This window comes from Cyrtonyx montezumae, unplaced genomic scaffold (assembly GCF_038088225.1).
Source record: "Cyrtonyx montezumae isolate F1298 unplaced genomic scaffold, pur_monq_1.0 scaffold_5, whole genome shotgun sequence".
NCBI classification, from domain to species: Eukaryota; Metazoa; Chordata; class Aves; order Galliformes; family Odontophoridae; genus Cyrtonyx; species Cyrtonyx montezumae.
This window is the reverse complement of record NW_027072056.1, coordinates 10,872,351-10,891,640: the sequence shown is the minus strand read 5'-3', so window position 1 is coordinate 10,891,640 and position 19,290 is coordinate 10,872,351. Positions and strand designations below refer to the sequence as shown.

The window sequence follows — 19,290 nt, the reverse complement described above, 5'->3', positions numbered from 1 at the left end:
AGGGAGTGGCTGAGGGAGCTAGGATTGCTCAGTCTGGAGAAGAAGAGGCCCAAGGCAGACCTTAATGCTCTCTACAAGTCCCTGAAAGGTGGTTGTGGCAAGGTGGGTATCAGCATCTTCTTCTAGATAACAGCAATAGGATAAGAGGTGCAGGACTCAAGTTGTGCCAGGGAAGGTTCAGGATGGGTATTAGGAAAAATTTCTTCTCAGAAAGAGCAATGAGGCACTATAATGGGCTGCCTAGGGAAGTGCCGGTGTCACTGCCCCTGGAGGTATTCAGGAAATGTGTGGATGTGGCACTAAGGGACACGGTTAGAGGGCATGGTGGGGATGAGTTGACAGTTGGACTAGATGGCCTTAGAGGTCTTTTCCAACATTAATGAGTCTATGATTTTACTAATACAGGCTTTCTGAGCAGGAGCATTCATTATATATGTGCAAGACATAAACAAAAACATTTTGTTGCAAAGTATTTGTTGTATGAACTTACTTATGCCTCTTTTTACAACTTCAACGAGTTCTTCAAGAAGCAGAGAAGTACTATAAAATATGGTGGTAAAAATATTTTTCAAGGAGAACACCTTACAAATCGCCTGGAATGCTGGATTTTGTAACAGAGACTGGTAATTCAACTCTTGTAAATAACCAAACACATCAACGGAAGGGAGAGGAGATGATGAATAATTCATAAAAATGAAAAAGAGCTAAATTTATCAGGTGATTAATTCTCAACAAATATTTAGACTAATTTTAATTTAATGTTCATGGGTATGAATTCAAACACAGTAAATCCAGGAAGCTGCAACTAACGTTCCCATAGTGAAATTAACTCAGGAACGCTTATAGATTTAAACAGTATGTTTTAGATTATATACCACACTTAGGTATTTATACAGATTTACATATGTCTTGAAAATAACTGCGGTTAACAAGCTCTGACAATCATCATTATTTGTTAACCGTTTCACTACCAGCGCTTGCTATAATTCCTTGCAGCGGCTCACATTGAAATCCGCAAAGCTGGAGAACTCCGGGGAGCCCTGCTGCTTCACTTCCCTGTGAACGAGCTCTGGGCTTCGTGGGCAGGATGCTCCCTCCTGTGGAAATTTATGGTTTTGCAGAATGACGGAGCTGACACCAATTTGCTCTTCTCACTAGTGTAATTCTATCACATTCAGTTCTTTCACTCCTAAATTCCCTAAAGCAAACTGAGAAAAAGAACTAGATTCTTATTTTATTTAACCCTTTAAATCACTTTGCTACCTTAGACAGAAATTGCTGTTCTTGTAGCAGTGGTCTTGCTTCTCACACCAAACCATGCTCTTGCACTGGTGCTGCATGTCACCAAACACAGTGCCTGCTGAGACCAGTATCTCTCTTGTTGATTGCCAGTTTTCATCCCCAGTCTCCAGCCTTCTGATATCCCTTAATAAACCAATGGCATCTTTGAAATTCATATTGAATCTAATAGAGTTGTCTTTACCTGCAGGGCTGAATTTGGCCATCAGTGTCCTTGTAGGTGAGCAACACATTCTAGTTCTTGCACCTAGTGACTTGGTTGCTGGTTTAGTTTAGTTTTGTTTTGTGTGTGTGTGTGTGTGTGTGTGTATGTGTGAGTACTTTTTTTTTTTTTTTTTTTTTGAGAACACTTGCATATGTGTATGTATGAATGTCCTGTATGTGTATGTATGAATGTAAACACACCCAGTGGCAGCCTCTGGTTTGACCCCAAATGGCTCAGTTTCTGGATAAAGCAAAGCATGGGGGTTGGGATAGCTTTTGCTACCAAGGAGAGCTTCCTTGGCAGTCTGCTTGGCCTTGGTCCTATCCTTCAGTATCCTGGCAGAGATCTAGTGCCATTGCCAGCACTTTTTCAACTAGAAGCTCCCTATTTATTTGAGGGCCGGAATTCAGGCTCATCAAAGATGAAATTCTCTGTGATATTACCAAAGAAATGTTAACACGTGCAATTATTAAAAAAAAAAAAAAAAAGTATATTAAAAAATCCAAACAGCTGCAGCTGTACAAAATTTCTTATTAACAGCAATGTATTTTGCATTTTGGGAGCTCTTTACAAATCCCGCATTTCACAGTTCCCCAGTGGCAAGCTGTGGCTCTCCAAATGAGAATTCAGTATTTCCCATACAGACAGGTGCGGTCTAAAACAGATACACGCTCTGAACATCTAGACAGAAGTATGTTTGTTCTAGTTAAAAAGTTAATTCAGCCCAGTACCTACCTAGTTTCCCACGTAATGTCTACCTACAGTGCTGATCTGTGTGATAGGTAGTTCTCATATTCAGTAGATGGCAGCAACAGTTCATTCGTAGAATGGCATTCCACAGACGGGTGGTGTACTCAGGATACCAATTAAAGATCAATGCACTTTTTACCTCTGATTTCTGTGCGTAATTGAAGGATTTTTTCTTTGTTGTTTGATGTAAAATCTTTGGTGCAAGATGCTGGCTTGTCCTTACTGCTTGCTTTTTATAGTTGAATTACAGGTGACAGATATCTCATGAGGTAACATACTTTTGTCCCTGTGTCATATCGTCACGGTGCATCACAGTGTGCTGTCCTGAGGCAGAGGTATGGAAACCCCCAGTACTGACAGAACCCTGGATGATAACAGTACCTGGGAAGAGAGTGGCAACACAGCAATTCTGTAAGCTGTGAGCTCTTCTGGTTATCTAACATACTGGGGATATGAAAGTACATCTCTTTGAAGTCTTCATGCAATTAAAAAAAAAACATTTTAAATTTTTGGTTCTATAATTAGACAAACGTTGGCATGACCCCAGCTCAGTGTTTTCTCATGGAGGTAAGTGGCTACTGTATGGAGGGGGAAAAAAAAGCAATTTCTTCCTACTAACTCTTTTTTAGTTGTATTGCCTTTTTTTCTATTAGAATAATATATTCTAAGTAAGAATCATGCATATTACTTTAATTCAGAGAGCAACTACAGGTTTTTAAATGGACATTTTCCTTCCCACAGGGTGGCACCCTTGGTGGGGGCAGGAGGGGCTGAGGCTTTAGATCCTTAGGAAAAGTTGCCCCATATTCTGTGAAAGGAGATCTGCTTTTTTTTTTTTTCCCTGGAATTCACTGTGTTTGGTCAAACTCAGTCCCTCTTAGGAATAGCTTCCTCAAAGCCAAATCATTACTAAAGTACTCCATTAGCAATTGCTACGAGACTGATTTGTTTATTTGTCACAGTTAGTTCCTTTACTCCTCTCACAAGAAGATAAGAAATCAATTTACTAAAGAGATGGATAGTGCTTTTTTGGATTGAGACAGCCCAGGCTAGGTACAGTTTCCTGCTCTTTTCCATATTTGTTAATGTGCTTTTACTGGCACAATACTAACCTTTCACAAAATAAAGATCAGATGAGCAGGCTGATGCATGCCTAGTGATTGTATGTACATCAGTTCCTTTAACTAAAAGGACATGAAATTTTTGGCATCATGAAAAGAGGCCTGCAAGTGACTTCCTGATTGTACATATCCTGGATTGCCTCTGAAACTTAATCTAGATTCGCAATTAGGTCTTGCATCTACTCTTCTGCAAAACTGATAACAGAGACTTCTCATCCCCATTATCTTCTCTTTTCTTCTGGTAAAGGATTATGAACGGTCACTTTAGTATTCCTGTAGGATTCAGAGTCCTGTCCTTATGTTCCCTCATAGCATACTTTCAAATTGACTTGAAAGCTACAGATTTGTACTGAACCTTCTATATTATATTATTTTTGCTACAAGTCATGTCAACAGGTCGTTAGTTGAACATGTTCCTCCACACTGAGATACTTTACAGACTTTTTTACTGTGTGGCAACCACATCAGGTAAGTGCTCTACTTACAGTGTTCCATATTAAAAGAAAAAGACATAAGCTACCATTGGTAGCCATTGTTCCATATAGAAATAATCCCTAGCCAGAAGTTGCAGAATATCAGCAAGCAGTGTGAGGGAATAACTCAGACAATTCAGGACAAAAATGTAATAGAGACCAGAAAAAAACTGGGCATGGGAAAGGGACTGCAGGGAACAGTGCCTGTGTAAACAGGCAGGGTGTGTCTTCTGGCATGCATCATTCTTAACAGCAGAAAACCTGGGGCTGATGAGGACATGAAGCATGCCAGTAAGCGTAACGCCTGAAGAAAGAGTATATATGCAAGTCACAAAAGCTTTTATTAGCTAAAATTGTTTGCTTTAACTGCAGGAAGCAGAACTAGTGGTACACAATCATTTTGCCTTGACTTTTTATTTAGTTTTCAACTGAAAAGTCATCATCTCCAACAGCTGCGTGTATGTGATTCCTGCACTGAAACTGGCTGGGAGACTTTGCATAAGATGTGGTTACCTGGCTAGGGGAAAAAATCAGCATACGTGACACCTGACTCCATAGTGACCTGCTTGCACAAGCAGCCTCAGCTTTCTCCAAAGCCTTGGGGTCAATTGTTCAGTCTGCCCTTGTTGGAATTGGGTTTGGCACATTAGGAACTGTGTGTTTAGTTTGAGCTGTCACCACCCTTGCTAGCATTGTCCTGATGTTATGAAAGGTGGAATGAATGTGAAGCCAGGAGAGCACCTGACCAAGATGAATCATTGTGAAACAACAGTGCAACTTCCAGGAAAGACCGAGGCCATCACAGAACAGAGCAGGAGGGAGTGGAGGGGGCACAGAGAGAATGAAATATTTATGGCAAAAGTAAAAGAATGCTTTCAACAACACGTTCAGTCTAATTGCATCCTTACAAATATGAGCTCAGTGGAAAAAATATAGCAGAGATTCATTACAGAACAAATATCTGCTTGGTGAATTCATTTTTCTAGTGCATTGCTGATCTGTTCAAGCCATAATACTCTGTGACTGTGTCTTTAAGAAATATCACCAAGAGATGATGAAGAAAGAAAAAATGTTTTAAGAAAATTGCTGACAACTCACAGCTCAATTATACTCAACAGTTGAATTGGGAACTGGATGGTAAATACAATATATAATACCATGTGTTAGACCAAGTCCATACAGAAATGTGAGTAACAAATCTGACAATCTTGATTTAAGAACTAATAGGACTAAATCTAAATCTGAAAACTGCTGTGCTCAGGATTTCTGAAGGATGGCCTCAGCCTGAGAGAAAGATTTCTGCTTTGGTAAGTGATCATTTCATGTGTAATTATTCCATATCCAAATTGATCCATGAGATAAGAGAGTTCACTGTACCTGGCACTGGTGTCTAAGTAAGACTTAATGGTGAATAGAGTTTATGTCTGATGTAAAAATCTGTTTTCCTTTTCCGGTGTTTTCCCCTTTCCTGCCTCCCTGTATCTCCTAGCTCTGATCCTGAGTTTCCTTGAAACTCATTCTTAATTGACCTGTCAATTCACATCATAAACCTTTGCAGATCTAGTGTCCCTTCTATCTTTACAACTTCCTAATGAATCTACTTCATTAATGAAATCCTCAGTGATGCCAGAACACTCTTATCAGATGAGTCACTTAGGAAAAAATGCACATTCTGTTCTCAGTATGGCTGTGTTTAGGTATTGCAAAATTCACACTCAGGCTGATAAAAAGACGTGAGTGCGCAGTGTACGTTATGGCACAGCACTAACAGCCCTATTTGTGACTTTTCCTTGTTTCAGCACCTCCCTTACTGACCTATGGCACCTGATTAACTATCATATCATAGAATAAAATCACGGAACAGTTTGGGTTTGAAGGGACCTCAAAACTCACAAGTTGTAAGCCCTGTGGGCTGGCTGGCTCCTGCCAGCTCAGGCTGCCCAGGGCCCCACCCAATCTGACCTTGTGCACCTCCAGGCATGGAGCATCTACTGCTTCTCTTGGCAGTAGTGCTAGGGTAAAGAATTTCTTCCTAATAACTAAATCTCTAATCTAAATATCCTGTTTTACTTTAATAGTAAAGTCAAAGGTTTTTTTTTTCCTTTTGTTTTTTTTTCCCCCACAAGATCAAATTCAAAAACAATGCTAGGATCCATTAGACTATCTAACTATAAATGAAAACAGGTGTGGGCTGAGTGCTTTCAGATACTCTTTGTTGTGCTGGAAGAAAGCAGGGCTGGGCAGTGGCAATCTGCATGCAGACCCCTTCATACCGAACACCACCCTATTCACAACAGCCACACAGCATCACCCATGTGGTGTGGATGACGTCTGTCTGCAGCACTTTTATTTCACATGGCCTTCAAAAATGGTGGTAAATGCAATTCAAAGCCCCAGGCATCCTAACAGAACTGACCAGCCATTACTCCCTGTTTGTGCACTGGCAGTGATGCTGGGTCTGGAGGCATCTGAATGGCAGCAGGGCAGGGTGTAGGGACACAGTTACCTCATCCATGCTTAGAACTCTGAGTTTGCCTACAACAGAAGCCTAAACACTACACCTTGATGGTACAAAAAGCTTAAACACAAATGCGAGCAACTCTAAACTGCCTGGAAATCCAGAGCATGAACTTGGACATACACTGTGTGCCTGCAGGATGCAGAACAGGAGCTGGCTGGAGCTGACTTTCCTGATTTATTGCTTAAGCCTGAATTACTTATGCTTTTTAGGAAAAAAATCATGCCTATGGGAGTGTTGCTCATAAATACCTATTTGCAGGATCAGGAACACTTTAGCAGAAAACAGGATTTACTCAAGCTGCATTTAACATTTGTAGTATCCCAGTTAATCCTAAATATTGCAAGCTGTAGCGAGCTATTTCTTTATGCCTAGTTGTTATTTTCCACTTTATATCCTGATTTCCTACTTTAAAGCAGCTTATGCCAGTTCACTTGCAATGCTGACATTCAAAAATGTGTCTGACTGGCAGCAGCAAACTTTATTTAGCCTTCTCCTCAGGGTAAGAAATGAGTTTGGCACAAAAACATTTAGTAGCAAAATCCAAAATGCTGTGTTGCTTCTTTTATTGTTTCGTTGTTGCTTTTCCCCTTGCGTTCAAACCTTTTGAGAAAAGATGCACCTCAACACCTGCTTGTTCACTCCAGGAGTTGCTTTTCCTGTTTAAATGACCATCCCTGCCTGCCTGAGTGGATACTTTGCAGGTCAGCACGCAAGGACTATGCAATTCAGAATTCTTACCCATACTGCTCTGTTACCGGGATGCAGATTTAACAAAAATGCAGGGATAGTAAAACAGTTTTAACTATTTTCCTTCCCAAAGGAGATTCTGAAAGTCTTTAGTCAGACTGTACACTTGATGGCTGTCTTGACATTGTTAAATGAAATCCAAAAAGCTAACAGTCCTGCTACCACAACTACAAATCTTTAACACAGAGATAAGGTGTTAGCTGCCTCTTCTGGTTTTGTGAATACATCTTTGATTATTTTAGTCAAGGCCAAATTAGCAAAAAGAGAGCTCAAATGGGACTCGGGAGATGTTGGCTCATTTCTCTGTCAGCTGCTGGTGTGATACAATCTCTTTACCCCAGTCCCATACCAAAGAAATAATAACAGTAATTTATCTATTTTTAAAATGTTTATATCTGACTTTGGTACGTGTTCATCATCTCTGACACACTGGTGGTCATCTGATGTTACTCTTGCTATGTTTTATCAACAGGATTGATGTCTCATTGTCATGGTTGAGTACCACAGGATCCAACAAGGTGCCAGAGTTTGAGGGGACCAGAGGCTGAAGCAGCAGTAAGTGATATTCTGTACACACTGAATATACACAACATACCTCAAAAATGGGATCAAGAATCTACAAATAACATTTCATTCCAGTTAAACATGATAAGCCTAAGGAAGGAGCATGGTGCCTTTCTCACATCTTTTGAAGCAATTGCAGCTTCACTCCCAAATGTTTATGGCACTGATTAAATCTGCTCACTGGAGCAAATAAAGAGGCACTGTGTGATATAACAGATGAGCACTGACTGCCTGTCGTGATACCAATGATTCCAGCTGGATAAGAAAACAAGCAGAGTATTGTTCTATATGGCAAGCTGGTCATTTACTTCGTGTTGTGTAAAACATGGCATATTTCTTCTGCCCCTACAGGTGAGTTTTCTTTCCAGAAAAATGACTGTGAAGAAGAGGAAGGGATATGCTGCTGTTCTCCTTGACAGCACAAAGATACCCTAATGTATGAGACAACATTCATCTCTACATCAATCAGGCATGAAACTGAGAATTTAAATTTCTGCATGTAAGTCTGAACTGCGCTGGCAGTTTTGTTCCTGTTCAAAAGGCAAAGTATTATCATATACTACCATGTATTTCTGCTTTTTCAATAGTATAAAAATATTTATATATCTATTTCTGACAAAAATTGGTGTCCGGTATTAATCCTCTTTGTGAACTCAGCACAGATGTGTAGAATAATGACAACTCCAGATATATGGTCAGAATAATATATAAATATATATATATATACACACACACATATATATATTAATGTATAAAAGTTGAATATTGAGATAAAGACTGTATTTTGGGAGGTAGAAGAGGGCAGCTGTAAAACATACAAGGCTATAAAGTGACCTTCATTTACTCATTTCTCTTTTCTCTGGTAAGGATTCTGATTTAATTTGCAGTCCTGGGATTCATACATGCACAAATTAGTGAGATTAGATATGTCAGTTTTAGATTAAGTACAACCTGCTTTGCAGAGATATATGGAAACCAGCAGCCCTAGCTTGGTTTACAGGAATTACAATTATCCTGAATGTGATCATGTGGCATGGAATCAGGCCTAGCCAACATAGCTTCATGAAAGGCCGGTCCTGCTCGACCAGCCTCATCTCCTCCTATGACCAGGTGACCCACCAGGTTCACCAAGACCATGTGCTGGTTCCTGTGCTTTGTTATAACAACCCCAAGCAACTGTATAGGCTTGGGGCAGAGTGGCTGAAAAGCTGTGTGGAGAAAAGGGATATGGGGGTGTTAGCTGATGTTCAGCTGAACATGAGCCAGCAGTGTGCCCAGCTGGCCAAGAAGGCCAATGGCATCCTGTATAAAGAAATAAATAAATAGACACACATTTATTTATTTTTCCCCTAAGGAAAAAACTAAGTAAAATATTTTCAGCAATCATTTATTTGTCTTTAGATGTTGGCATACAGCTTGGAGTTACTATCTGTACTTACATATATAACCATGTGTTCCATAGATTAAAAATACATGGCCCAAAGGTGCTGCAAAGGTGTTCAGAGCTGTGAGATCTGGCAAAGAGGTGATCATTGTGCTGCTCAGGTGACTGTGATGCAACACATAACATATTTCAGAATGGTGCTACTTTTTATTGCATCCTGGACACAGTGATCAATCAATTTTAAGAATTAGTTACCCAGTCCTTAACATGAAGGAGCAGAATATCTTTTTCCTTCTCGTGCAAATGCTTTTTTTGTTTGTTTGTTTGTTTCTAGTGATTTATCAAACAGGATTACTTTCTATTACTACTTGTTTTAAAATACTCTTAAGCCTTCTGGAGTAGAACTGTATAATGAAAGAAAAGGATTGCAGCAGCCTAGAGATGGAAATATGGATGCATGCAAGCTCTTCTTCATTGCTGGAAAAAAAAAAAAAGCATATCTGATGGTAGTTACTGTTGAAAAACAGTGTTTCGTAGCTGAGAACTTGCTCTATCAAATAATGTTATTGTGCCTTTTGCATCTCTTTTAGTTTTCATAGAAATAAATACTTTGGAGGATCTATGTACAATGACCTTTATAAAACCAGGCCTTTCATAAAATATATCCCTGGCTTATCTAAATTATATTGATGTTAACTGCATATTTGGGTAATCTTTAACCTGAAAACATGTGTAACATACAACACGTTTTGTAACAAAATAGTTTCTATAAAAGAAGTGGAGCTGTAAGGAAGTACTTAACGCTTTCCTGTCTAGATCATCCACTAAGAAATTTTGATGAAACATAACTCTAACATTTTTTTCTCATTTCATTTCATTTCATTTCATTTCATTTCATTTCATTTCATTTCATTTCATTTCATTTCATTTCATTTCATTTTGATTTAAATATATGCATGGCAAGTCTTGTGCCCCAAACGACAGCTGCTGATCTGACAGACCACCAGCAGCTCTCCTGGTACTCTTTTTGAGCTTCCCCATTCTCGATCACTAATGGGCTGCTCATGGATTAAGGATGGTGAGCAGATCCCCAGGGTCTACATGGAAAGCACAGTAAATTTGAGATAGCTTTAAAAATTACAGGAAATTTTCCAATACTCCCAACCCACTCAGACTTGAGAAAAGCATTTCTCCAAGCAGCATGGATCCTCTACGCTGACTGTATTTTTCCAACTGGTACCATCATATCAGTAAGTACTAATGTGTTACCTATCATACCTCAGAATGAACCAAACACAAACCAACAACTTCTTCAAATCAATGGTGTTTTCATTGAATCATAGAATAGTTCAGACTGGAAAAGACCTTGGAAATCACACAGCTCCAGTGCCCTGCTGTGAGCTGGCTGCCCAGGGCCTATGCAACTTGGCCCTGAGCACTTCCAGGGATGGGGCATCTATCACCCTGATGACCTCTCCGTAGATATGGGCATGTGGCTATTAGGTCTCCACACAGCCTTCTCTTCTCCAGGCAGAAACTACTCCATGTTGTCTGCCTTTTCTCACAAAGTACTGCAGTTCTGACTGTCCTGGGACCCTCTCCTAACCCCAGCCCAATGTTAGCAGTCAAGGTCCTTCTGGAACAGCGAAGGCATGGGCAAAACCAGGCACAGCATTCCAGCTTTGAACCTTAGGATTACGAAGTATTGGAGTGCAATCACTGCCCTGCAAGCACTGGCTGTGCGCCCATAGAACAACCCAAGATGCTCACAGCCTTTTTCCAGTTTTAGGCAATCTTATAGAAACAGCGAATCCAGGGCATGCACTAATGAAAAGCGGATTCATTTTGTTTTCTTCCATTGAGCAACGTTTCCCATAAACCAGCTGGTTTTGGTGAACAGCATTTGAAACAAGTAGCTGAACAGCCAAACCTCCTTAAAGAGCACCTGCGTTACTTCAGCTCCAGAAGTGACACCGGGGGAGCCATTACCGCTTTAAATTTCAGGCCGCGCACGACCTTCTAGAAATACTCAGATGTTTGGCCTTCCGCTCTGCCACCAGCGCCGAGCCCAGCTCAGCAGCGGGCCGAGGCCGCTGCGAGGGGCTGGAACGGGGCGGCGGGAGTGACGCGGGCGGGGCGGTGACGCACGCCGGGCCGCGCGCTCCCGAGGCCGTGCCCCTTCCCGGCCGCGCCGGGCTTTGCTCCGTCCGGGGGCGGCGGCGCTTCCCGGCCGCACCCGCCCCGCGGCGCTGCGCTGAGAGCCGCGCTGAGCGCTGCGGCAGTGCGGAGCGGTGTGCAGGTGCTGAGTAGGATTTCCTCCGCGTGCTTCTGAAGGTATCTGTGTTTTTTTTTTTTGTTTTTTTTTTTTTTGTTTTTAATTTTTCTCACGGGGATGCTTGATGATCAGAAGGGCTACGTTTTCTACTGGGGGGATTGTGCGGGAAATTAGAAAGTCTCTCTTTTCGAGGATAGCCGGCTGTTCGAAGCGGGACTGACTCCGTTCGAAGGTGGCTAACGGAGAGGTCTCGCTTCTGGGGCTTGGTGTCACCTGGGTGGGGCTGAGCCGGGATGCTCTGCGCGACCTCCCTGGGGCTGTCCATTGCGGAGCTCCGCGGGTCAGGGCAGTGTCTGTGTAAGGGAGGAGGTGTTTAATTCATTCTTGAAAAGCTCTTCTGTTAATTTTAACAAAAAAAAAAAAAAAAAAAAAAAAAACACAGACGCTTAATTAGGTCAGCTGGATGATTTTTAAGTATGCTGTTTTTCTAGCTGTCAAGGTTAAAATCCAGGGTTTGTACAGTCTGAAACAGTGCAGTGATGGAAAGAAGTGCCACAAAGCTAGCTGGGTTGAACTAATGCTTGCCTTACGGCTATTTGGCTCCTGAAATCTGTTTTCTAAACCACGTGCCTTCTTGGAAAGGGCCTGTTTGGGTCTGAAAGTGGCACTGTGCACAGTGCTTGTGTATGGGGACTTGTGATAATATGCTCTTGGCAGCATTTCACGCAGCTGGGTCAGAGATGGAGCTGGTGGTCACAAATGGAACCAGTGTTGTTTTTCAGATAGAAAGCAGCAGCTCTGCAGTTAACTGAATTAAGGTGTCTTGAAAGCAACTGCATCATAACTGCAGAGTGTATCAGGGTAAGATCTAGAAACTGAGGCTGTGTAATGGGCTTCTAAACAGGAATAAGGGGCAGAAAGGCGGCATGGATATTGTGCACCCTGTGGTTAATAGGGGACAGTCTCAGGGCAGTGTTCCCGTACTGTTCTCTGAACTGGAACTGCTTTGTTCTGACTTCCTTCAGAACTGACAATTCCACAATTTCCTTTCCAAAAGTTTTTGGCTGACCCTAGGTGCCCGGGCTCAAACTTCCCAGAGAGGGAAAACTACAGTGGCTTGCACCTCTGTGCCGCTTCAAGTACCTTGTTAAGGTACCTTGCTACCTTCAAGTACTTGTTAATGATTTAAGAAAATAAAGGATAGGTTGGGTGTGTTGTTGGTCATCGGGGTTTAAGCTGTCGAAGCTCCTGAAGGCAGTGTGTCAGAGCAGAGGGAGAAGCCTGGGAGCTCCTGCTGTGCAGGGAAGCAGGCAGCACCAGGCTGGCAGTACAGCACTTTAGGAAGTGAAAGAGGCTGCTGGGCTTGGTCCTTTTCTGTCATGAGGTCACAGAGCCTCTTCCCTCCCACCTTTGTTGAGTGGCAGGGCTGGCTCTGCCTGGAAATGTCAGGCTGCCCAGTGATCCAGCATTTCACAACTGTTGTTACTGGAGCTTGCCAGCAAAATCACTTCTACTTTTCCGTGGGTAAACTGAACCCTGAGATGTCTCTCCTGTAGCAGGGGAGGATATTTATATCCCCTCTGAGCCCAGAGCTATGAAGTCCCATGGGAATCTCAGCTAGGAAAGGACTGTACTCGACCAGAATGGAGGAATTCTTCCGGGCACACAGTCCTGTTCCCAGCCCTGGCCCCAAATAGCTCCAGTGTGGGGCAGACCCAGAGCCCCAGCCAGGTCCCCTCCTCTCTGTGGGGTGGTGCCATCAGCAGGGCCTCATGGCACCCAGCATGGCATCTGAAGGACCCTTACAATCCTAGCATAACTTGGGTTGAAAAGGCTTAAAGCAACTGGTCTGCTCATTGCTACATTTTCATTCTCAGGTGGGAATTTCCCAGTGCGTGAAAGAATGGCTGAACAATCTATTGCATAATACAATTGAGAAAAGTGAGATTTTTGTTCCTCATTCCTTTGGTACTTCAGAATTTTACATTATTTCACAATCTATGAAATTATACGGACGAAAATCAAGGTGTGACTGGCAGTGCTGTCATAATTTCGGTGACTGAATCAGAGGCGGCAGAAGGAGTCTGGATTAAAAGCAATAGAAAAAAGAATGCTAGTGAAACAAGCAGTGTCAGTGTTAGCGTCGTGTCTGATGAAATGGGAAGTGAATTTTGTGAAGTCTTTGCTAGCTGTAGAGCACATCTCAACATTTCTGAATCATCAGTCACACAGAGTAGTGTACGAATGGCTGCTGGGCGAGAAACTAAAATATTCTGGGCTACTATAAAGGCTTTTTGTTGAATAAATCACATGATTCTGTCTCTGCTTGACCTCTACTAAAGGCTTCAGTTGTAATTCTTAGTACTCTGCAGAAGTTCAGGTGCACAGAACTTCTCACAGTGTAAGCTGATATGTTGAAACTCGCAAAGATCCATTTATATATATATTTAAAATCATCTTGGATTTGTGTATTCCCACAAGCTGGAAGTTTTGTTAACATATTTTAATATGGTTATGTATTAAATGTGACACAGTAGGTTATCAACAGCAAGGTTTACGTTATGTAGTTTGAATGTGTTATTTCAGATTTTTCTTTTCTTTTTAAATAAGATGTATTTTTTTATATTAGTTTTTAAAAACATCTACACATACTGGACTAGAATCCAGGTAAAATACATAAAATAGCGTGGTATTTTTGTTAGCAAGGTATGCTACTAAAGAAGAAAAAGGGTATAGAAAAGATCACTTTTAAAACTAATTTATTAAACAAAGAGGATGTTGTGTGTAGGCTGGGAAGTGAGCTGGATGCCACATCACCCCACAGCCATTCAGCATCTTCTTATAATACCAGCTTTTGCTGTGTGATGGAGAAACAGGAAATAATGGTGTTCAGTTTAAATTCCCAGTTCTGTATGAGTGTCTTTGCTGAACTGAGCTAGCTGGATGGACTGTAACAGACAAAATATATCTCTAGGTTTCACTACGTTCTTTCAATTTTTAACTCTTTTTGGAAACCCTAGTACATTGAAAAAGGTAAGCAGCTGGCCCTCTTGCTGCTGGCATTCTGCTGTGGATGCTCACTCACCTGGGCAAGCCCACCTCTTGTTATACATGGAGACAAAATCTGCATATATGATATTTGGAAGTACCGCTTGAAAGGTGGAATATCACAAAGGCTGAATAGATGACAGCATGGTATCACAGCTGCTCCAGGATTTACCCTAGCAGGTTTTGTTGCACACATCAATAACTAATCTAATTGCTCTGAAATTACTGTTATACTTGTTCATATGAATTGCACGATCACTTTGGATACTTGCACAATGTCATCCTGTGTTGCAATGGAATAACTGATGCTTTCCACCAAATTGAGAACCGTTTCAGGATACACAAAGCAGAAGTGCAGCAGGCACAGGTGGTGCTGGGTTATTTTATGGTGGAGGCCTGGCCGAGAAGAGAGCTGAGATATTCGGCTATTTCAGCTTCTATTTGTATTCAGCAGTCCCATGTAATTTAGACATTCAGATATCTTTTATTGCTAATTAATAGAGAGTGACTTCTGTGTGAAACTGTATATTCAAAACTAATAAATAAATATGTTGTTTTCAGAACAGTTACAAGCAGATCCACAGCAATGCAAGGTGAGTAAAACAAACCAATGTTGTCTTGCGTTACAGGGAAGATAACATAATTCTGTTCAAGCAACGTGAATCTAGATATGTTTGCATAATAATTTTAGGAGTGATGTCTGAACGTTTTAAATTTAAGCATTAAAATTGAATAATTTACAAAACATATTTTTAAATATTGAATCACCTTGAAACACAGACTACTTCTGCTTACATCTGCTTACAAGTTGACATCAGTAAGCGTTACTAAATTCCTAACTATGAATCGGCAAGTGACAAATTATCACATTAATAGCCAGAAGAACTTGGGAGAAAAGTTTTACATAGTGGAGAATGGGTTGCTAACCAGTCTGTTCTGTATGGGAGTGCAGCTTGTCAGTTCTCTGGCAATTCTTTGCACTGAAGCTTCTGTGAATGTGAATGAACAAAGGCCCCTGTGGTCCAGACAAACAGTGAGCTGACCCTGCTTGGCAGGGCTTGGCTAGGTGATCTCCAGGTGTCCCTTCCAAGCGAAACAGTTTGACTCACTGTTCTGTGATTCCGTGACATCTTCATGACATACATGACAGCACAATAACTGTCTTTTTTCAGCATGCTAAGGATCAGAACTCCTTTAAATTATACCATGCTTTAATATATATATTTAACATAGATAAAATACAAACTCATTATGTGGTTTTTGCTATCCAGAATACACCAGCTTAATTTCTGTATATCTACTCTGAAAAAGAAGGCAGTGTTAGGGATCTTTCCTTGGGTGAAAGGAAATAAATGAGCAGTACTCAAAGTGTATGTTGCGTTCTTACAGCAAATAACCCGGCACCAGCACCTGGATTCTCCAACACTGGCTATGCACCAGGAAACCAGGCCCCCTATGGCCACCCACAGTATGCAGCTGGGAACTTCTATGGTAGGTTGCTTGGCTACAGATCTGTTGTTTGGTTAGGAGGTGTGCATGGGAAGCAGGTTTCATCAAGCAGCCATCTCTGATTTGCAGTTCTGCATTAATTCTGTAACGTTTCTGTTAATATCTCTTCTGGTGAAAGTCATACTCTTCACAGTGCTGCATGTTTGTGTGCGGAGCAGTGCCAGCAGTGGAGGAAGCTTGCAATGCTAGGTGTTCCTCAGTGGTCACTGGGGGGTGAGTTTGTTAGGGAAGCGTTACTGATGCACCACAGTGCATGGCAGCTTCTTGCTGATGATCAGATTTTTAATATTATTTCAGTTCTTCAGTTTCTTTTTCTCTAGTAATCCAAAACTGAAGGATTGTTTTCATCTCACAGTTGTGTTGTTTGCATAGATCCTGTTTCTGTTTCTTTCCCTGCTGCTGTACTTTGCATGCGGTTGTACCTTCCGTTCATTTCCTCTTTTTAATCTCATTTTCTGCTCTCCATTCAGAACAGAGCACTCGCAAATAGCTTACCATGTTCTGGCAGTGAACTGCTTTCTGAAGAACCAGATCACACTGAGAAGAGCATCTAACAGGCTCCAGGCATAAAATATTTATCAAGTGCAAAGTGTTTGGCTTAAGTTTCAGTGCTGTGTGTACGTTAAATCTTGCACATCTTGTAGCAAGGACATCTGAGGCCGATGAGTACGCAGCCTTAAAGGATTGAGCACGTGCTCCCTGTGCTCCAAAGGCCAGGGAGCAAACACACACAGATAGCAGTAGGTTCTGCAGAAGGGTGGGTCCTTATCTGCAGTGGGCAGCGCTGCTGTTGAGGAATATACACTGGGCCTGCGTGCACCGAGTGCGTTAGGGCCACAGCATCACCTTTCACACGAAACAGCCCGTGTTTTATAACGCAGTACCATGCACGCACTGGCGCTGAGGGTAACCACGAGTTCCATGAGTCAGCATTTCCGAAACCAGCTGTCTTCGGACTTTCTGCAGAGGCATTCGTGCTGGTTTCTCCTTGCAAGCTCCTGCGGGCTTCTGAGAGCAACACAGGACTGCGCATCAGGGCGGAGGTGTCGGCAGCCTGCCGTGCCGGCGCTGCCCGGGCAGCCCGCGCTCAGGTGCCGCCGTTGCTCGTTCCGACGCCGGCGCTCTCCCGGCGCCACCTGGCGGTGCGGCTGCGCACAGCACGACGGAGCGCTCCGTGCGGCGGTGCGGGGAGCAGTTCGAGCTTCGGAACGGGTGGGGTTAGAATTTCCGCAGTGCTCAAGGAAACGCATTTGTTTATTTCGTTTGGTTTTGTCTGGTGAGATTCGAGCATCCCAACCCGGCGTGTCTTCCTTCGTGAAATTTGCGATTTCCATAACTGAAATACGTTGTAGGTACGAGAATCCGCGTAGTTCAAAATGACTTATTTGTTCCTTTCTTTTGAAGATACATGATGCAATTCTTTTTCAAGAGCTCAGCTCTCTTAACTGTATCTCTCCTGTCTGTTCAGGCACTCCTGGGGCGGGGCCATATGCTTACCAGGCACAGCCCATGGGAAACCAATATGGAGCTGCTGTTCCACCCATCCAGAACCAGCCCCCAGGGACCATCTGGATGCCCATCCCTCCTCCTCTTCCCAACTGCCCTCCTGGACTGGAATATCTCACGCAGGTACCTGTACCCTTCATCCCTCCCCAGGGAACAGCTGGTCACCTGAGAGGCAGCCTGCATCTGGTAGAAAGCTAAAAAACACAACTGTCTGTTACAGCTGCATGACTTGCTGCTTTTGGGCTGCTGTGTGAGGCTTTCTGTAATGTGAGTGATGCACATTTGAGTGTGGAGGTGCCTGTTATGGCCAGAGCACTTTGAGAGATACCCAGTCCTGCCAAGTGTGTTACTAAAGGACAGTGGGCATAGAGCAATTACTTATGTTTCCCAAACTACTGGTTGTGAGATGTAATGCGATCTGTAACAATGCATTACATACATACATATACATATACAGGCACCTGTAGCACAATATATGTGCTTGCTTTTCTACGCAATGCTTTCTCAGTGCCTCTGGTCAAAATTAACAAACTTAGAGAGTGCTTATAGCAAAATGAAAATTGATCCCGTGTTGCAGTATATATCACAGGTAGCACTATTCTACTGTGAAAGCATAGTTTATCTCATCACTGGGAGCAGATATAAAGGCTTTATGCTGACTACAGTAGTGCATATTTCACTGAAAATAAACTGATACCAAACTTTTCCTTAGTTTCACTCAGAGCTGAGCAGTAGCTGAGCTTCTGCTTTAAAATTTCTGAATTCCCTCCTCGTGCTTCCTGCTTTTCTCTGTACAGACTCCTGATGCAGGCATCTGATGTGTGGTATGTCATTCTCTGTAGCATTACTAACTTACACCAAGTTGCAAAGGGAGCACAGGCATGTTAGTCCTGCATGCATGTAGCCAGATCAATCTGGGTACAGCTTCTGTCATGTACTTTGGTGCTAGAAACACTGTTCTGCTAAACTGAGAGAGGGCAGGACAGGCAAACATGAGCCATGTCTGCAGCTTTACTGATAGAGATCAATCTCTAAAAAATGTATTGATCCATAATGCTGCATTCTGAATTGAAACAACAGTGCTTCTTAAAACTAGATATCTCTTAGTTACAACTTCCTAACTATTTATTCTGTTTCATTTTTTCAACCATGAACAGATTGACCAGATATTAATTCATCAGCAAATCGAACTTCTTGAAAGTAAGTGAAATGTTTTTATAGGAAACTAGGAAACTTCCATCCTGTGTGACTAGGAATGGTGGTGCTTGCTCTGGCAGTGGGTGCCTATGACTGGAGGGAGGGGAGCTGATGGACATCTCCATGCTCCACTCATGTTGCTATGTTCATGGTGGGTTGTCCTTTTTGAACTTCTGTTGGGCTGCTCTACTTGCGGGCCCTTCCCCACTGCTTCCTCCATCAGAGCTACCTCTACTCCAAATGAGGCCTTTCTGAGCAGTTGGTTAGGGTTAGCTTGGTGCTTTTATTGTCTGTTGTTCACACAGATGCCCCTCAGGAACTAACGGTTCTGTTACTTTTTTCAGTTTTTATTGGATTGGAATCAAACAACAAATACGAAATCAAGAATTCATTGGGGCAAAGGGTATACTTTGCAGCAGAAGATACTGACTGCTGCACAAGGAACTGCTGTGGCCCAGCACGTCCTTTCACCATGAAGATTATGGACAATCTGGGCCATGAGGTGATCAGGCTGGAGAGACCCCTCAGGTGTTCTTCATGTCTTTTCCCTTGCTGCTTACAGGAGGTGAGTTTCTTTCTAACCCTGAAGGACGAGATCTTTAATATTAATGAATCTGGGGTGATGTTTAAGGACAGTCTCAAATCTGATCATTTTCAGAGCTCTTACTTACAGATGTGTAGTAGCTGCACT

General features: G+C 42.3%; 1 protein-coding gene across 2 annotated transcripts in view; it reads left to right on the top strand.

Moving 5' to 3' along the window:
- PLSCR1 (phospholipid scramblase 1) overlaps positions 1–19,290 on the top strand; it is a 431,180-nt gene that overhangs the window by 408,606 nt on the left and 3,284 nt on the right. Inside the window, exons 1-6 of one of the 2 annotated variants that reach the window (XM_065748330.1) lie at positions 11,261–11,404; positions 14,949–14,980; positions 15,777–15,878; positions 17,365–17,525; positions 18,560–18,602; positions 18,944–19,164. In XM_065748330.1, the coding sequence (XP_065604402.1) occupies positions 14,974–14,980; positions 15,777–15,878; positions 17,365–17,525; positions 18,560–18,602; positions 18,944–19,164 (534 nt within the window). In that variant the 5' untranslated portion in view covers positions 11,261–11,404; positions 14,949–14,973. Of the gene's footprint in view, positions 1–11,260; positions 11,405–14,948; positions 14,981–15,776; positions 15,879–17,364; positions 17,526–18,559; positions 18,603–18,943; positions 19,165–19,290 lie in introns of those variants that run through there. The other variant, XM_065748331.1, reaches the window with a different exon arrangement.